General features: G+C 41.5%; 1 protein-coding gene across 1 annotated transcript in view; it reads left to right on the top strand.

The window, feature by feature from the left end:
* Positions 1-2,131, top strand: part of ift27 (intraflagellar transport 27 homolog (Chlamydomonas)) — an 11,423-nt gene extending 9,292 nt beyond the window's left edge. The window contains exons 6-7 of the mRNA XM_046046224.1: positions 1,535-1,644; positions 1,769-2,131. Coding sequence (XP_045902180.1) covers positions 1,535-1,644; positions 1,769-1,873 — 215 coding nt within the window. The 3' untranslated portion in view covers positions 1,874-2,131. The remainder of the gene's footprint in view (positions 1-1,534; positions 1,645-1,768) is intronic.
* The last annotated feature ends 1,714 nt before the right edge of the window (positions 2,132-3,845 follow it).

Here is a 3,845-nt window from a genome sequence, read left to right as displayed (position 1 = left end):
TGCTTATGTTTAGATATTGACAATAAATCAAACCAGCTAGTTTGTTGTGCTACTGCGTAAAGCGTCAGCTCCGTGGCCGCTAAATGTCTCTTCTCTTCTTTATAGAACCCACAGTAGGAGGAACGTTGGTGCTGTAAAAACCTTGGTTGACAGCGACACATACAACTACATACTGATTTAGCTGCAGCTTTTGAAGAACATTGAAGAAACAAAAGCCTTTACACATAAGAAAATGTAGCCAAAAATACACTACAGTAAGGTGCTTTTCATAAAAACATCAAATGACAGATGTTTCTATGCAATCACATTGACAGAGAAGTTGTTCATAACAAAAGCAAAACATGAGCGGCTGGCTTCATAAAGGCTGTTTAGGTTTACGTTACATAAACAGAATTTTAATTAACATCTCGGTTGTGTTTGTTTGGCAGACAACCGGAGCGGAGCTGCTAATGAAATGTGTGAACATCCCAGAGACCAATGACAGTGTGGTGAGTCCAGCCATTGTCTCTTTCTCATACTGTGTCCACCACCCTGTTTATATATTTTTGGGCTTCTTTTATCTTATAAAAGTCACAAAATCACAGAAGGTGGGTGGTGAGAATTGGAATCCATCACTCAGTGTGGAAGAAGTTTTCCCTGACATTAATACTGTTAGTTTCTCATCTGTATTCAGAGGCAATAGGGCAGCATTGTAGGAAGAACATTAATGCCCTTACGAAAAAAAAATAAGTGGTTTAAAACCATGTAATTTGACTAAATCTCCATGTAACACCTTTTCCCTTCCCTTCCATTCTCTTCTCGCCTTTCCCCTGCAGGAGCTATACATCATAGACTCTGCAGGGAAGCAAACATTAGTGGAAGCCTGTGAAAAGATGGTGAGATTGCTTCTCTTTTTTTTGTTTGTTTTTTTGCACTGAGCTAGTGAAATCCACCATCCAGGGCTCTGTATCCTCGTCACATGAAGTACAAACACAGAGGAGCTAGTGGAATATTATTTATTTTGTCACAGAAGTAGAAAGTATTAAGCTGATCTGATGCTGTCTCATTGTCTGCCCCCCTGTCCGCATTCCCTAAACAACCCTCCCCACCTCATCACCACCCATCACCTTCCCTTCCTTAGTGGGGTGAGCTGTCGTTGCTGTGCCTGGTTTTTGACCTGACCAGTGAGCAGTCTTTTGCCAATTGCAGCCACTGGATTGAGAGAGTTCATGCTCACTGCCAGGGTTTCCACATTCCAGGTACCAGCCTCTAAAAAACAAAGAATTTGTCTTAACATTGGCAGACTGACAGACATAGTTCAGTTGTGGAGTTGTTCTGAATTCTTTTGTAATTTTCATTCTGGGACTTATGTAAAGGATTATCAGGTCTGTTTTGTAATGTGTTACCTAATATCTTGTGGAGTTGTGCAATAGCTATGGATTAGAACGTGATCAATACTGGACTTTTGAGGCATTTGACATTTAAACAAAAAAAGGAAGGTAGCAATATCGGCAGAATGAATGCAATAGCGATGTTTAAACATTTGGTGTCTCAGGTGTCCTGGTGGGCAACAAGTCAGACTTGTCTGCTAGAAGGGAGGTCCAGGCATCTGTGGCCCAGGATTGGGCCCAAAGCCATGGGTTGGAGTACCACGAGACATCAGCTGTAAGTGTACATTGTGTTCTTCTTTGGCTTTGTGGGTAAAGTGCACCAAATGGGTTGTACTGTATTTCTGCATGAGTAGAGAACAACACCACCCATCACTCGTGTTCATGTTTCTGTCTTGCAGAAAGAGATGGAGAACTGTGATGCTCTGCTCCTGAGTTTAGCCCGGGCCTTCCACTCTCTCTACCAAGAACGTCGCGAGACAATCCAGAACCTGAGTCCAGGCTAGACCCTTATCCAGTTACACACACACACACACACACACACACACACACACACACACACACACACACCTTGACTTTTCACACGTAGAATAGACACAAGATTCTGTTCACAGAATTTAATAAGCTTTATGGATAATACATGTGAGCATTTGAGGCAATTCAGGCCTGTGTTCTTTTTTACCATGCGCTGCAGGCCCGGCAGAGAATAGTGTTCGGAACGATATTTTGATGGGACCGTGAATAAAGTTGTTTTTCTATGATAATCAGTGGTAAGCTGTGTTGTCTCTTATCTGCTCGTTCCCTCCATATGCACAGATAGTAGGGTCCTTTCACAGTGATGGTCAGGTCATTACCAAAACCACAATAAGACTCCAGCTCACTGTGGAGAAAAGATCAGAGTCTGTACCTCCTCTCTTCTGCATAGATGTCTGTTCCTGATTTTAGCAAGACAAAAGGTTCGAGCTCGCCCTTATTTATTGCCTCCTACCCCCCTTTTAATGTTGTTGTGCCGTACCTCTAATCTCATTGTCACTTCCTGGCCTCATCTTTTTTCTTGTTTGCCTTCCTTCCTTATCTCACGCCATCTCTTTTTCACTTGCTCTGTCCTTTTCTGACATGTCTCAATTATTTTCTCTCTGCCATTATGAGTTGTTGTTATGTTGCCTTTTTTTTTTTAATCTCGGCCCCCCTGCTTGCTGTCTCTCCTCTTTCCAGTTCTATCTCTTCCCCTCTCTCTGTCTAGCTTCTGCAAGAGAGCAACAAAAAAACAAAAACAGCATGTGTTTGTATGTATACACATACTTGGCCAGTAAAGCTGATTCTGATTCTCTCTCTCTTGTTGTGTTAACTCCCCAGCTGCAGCTCTCTCACGTCATTTCAGGCATGTCCCCGGTGCCGCTCTAACAACCAGTAATCACCGTTCTAATTAGCAGTCTCCCATTCAAACCAGGTCAAAGCTGTGTCCTTGTTCTTTCACTGCCTCTCAGACCAGCTGCCACCATTCAAATGAGGGTGCACTGGTTCAAGCCAGACATAATGGTCTTTATCTTGTTATGCTCTATACTGAAAGTGTCTCATGATTATTACACACTGCAGTCAGTCTCTGTCCTCTTAGGAAATGCAGTCAGTGAATTTTCGATTAGTTTTTCTTTCAGTCCTCTCTACCAGCTGTACCGTTGTGTCTGTTGACACTTGTGGAGAAGTGTGGGGCATTTTTAAAACCACAACAGTCTTAATTCACAAACTACATACATGAAAGTAAGTGGCTAAGTAATGAAGTATCTTATTGGGAAACTTTCCCCCTCTAAAATAAAAACTGATTTGTAATCACGTTCTTTACAGAATCTGTATTTAACAGCTTGTAATTGTTATTGCAGCACAATGTTTTCCTACTCCTCGAGTGGGTGATCATAATTATAGCAATTAGGATCTTTCTCCTTCTCTTTCTTTCTGTCCTCATTGTTTTCATGTCTGTAATGTGTACGTGAGGGTGTCTGCATGTGTTTTCTGGTGTGTCTAGATCTGTTTTTTCCCCCCTGCTTATGCTGTCTGTCACATTAGTTTTTTTTTGTGTATCAGCATGTAGATTATAAACCTGTTCCCTTTATTTGTGCCCACCAATGTGCATATAAATCTATGTAATATGTATGGCATTGTCAACTGCAGTAGTTTCCTGGAGCGCTGACTTCAAGTTCAATCATTATTGTACACACATTACATACTGTTAAGGTGTAACACAAGTTCTTGACCATCCTGGAAAATCACTCAAACCACTTCAACAGTATCCTAAAGTCTGTCTTCTATTCATTTTAAATGGAGCATGTCTTGGGAATATAATTTAATAACATCTCAGCATAGAGTGTGGGTTGTTACTTATTGCTTTGGGAGAGACATCTTCATTTCCACAGATATTGGAACAGCCGGTTAGCAATCATAGAAATGTTGACACAAGCCTGTTTTCGTGGCTTTATACACTTC

The sequence above is a fragment of the Micropterus dolomieu genome, linkage group LG04, assembly GCF_021292245.1.
Source record: "Micropterus dolomieu isolate WLL.071019.BEF.003 ecotype Adirondacks linkage group LG04, ASM2129224v1, whole genome shotgun sequence".
NCBI classification, from domain to species: Eukaryota; Metazoa; Chordata; class Actinopteri; order Centrarchiformes; family Centrarchidae; genus Micropterus; species Micropterus dolomieu.
The sequence above is the reverse complement of the archived record's forward strand: the minus strand, read 5'-3'. Positions and strand labels throughout refer to the sequence as shown.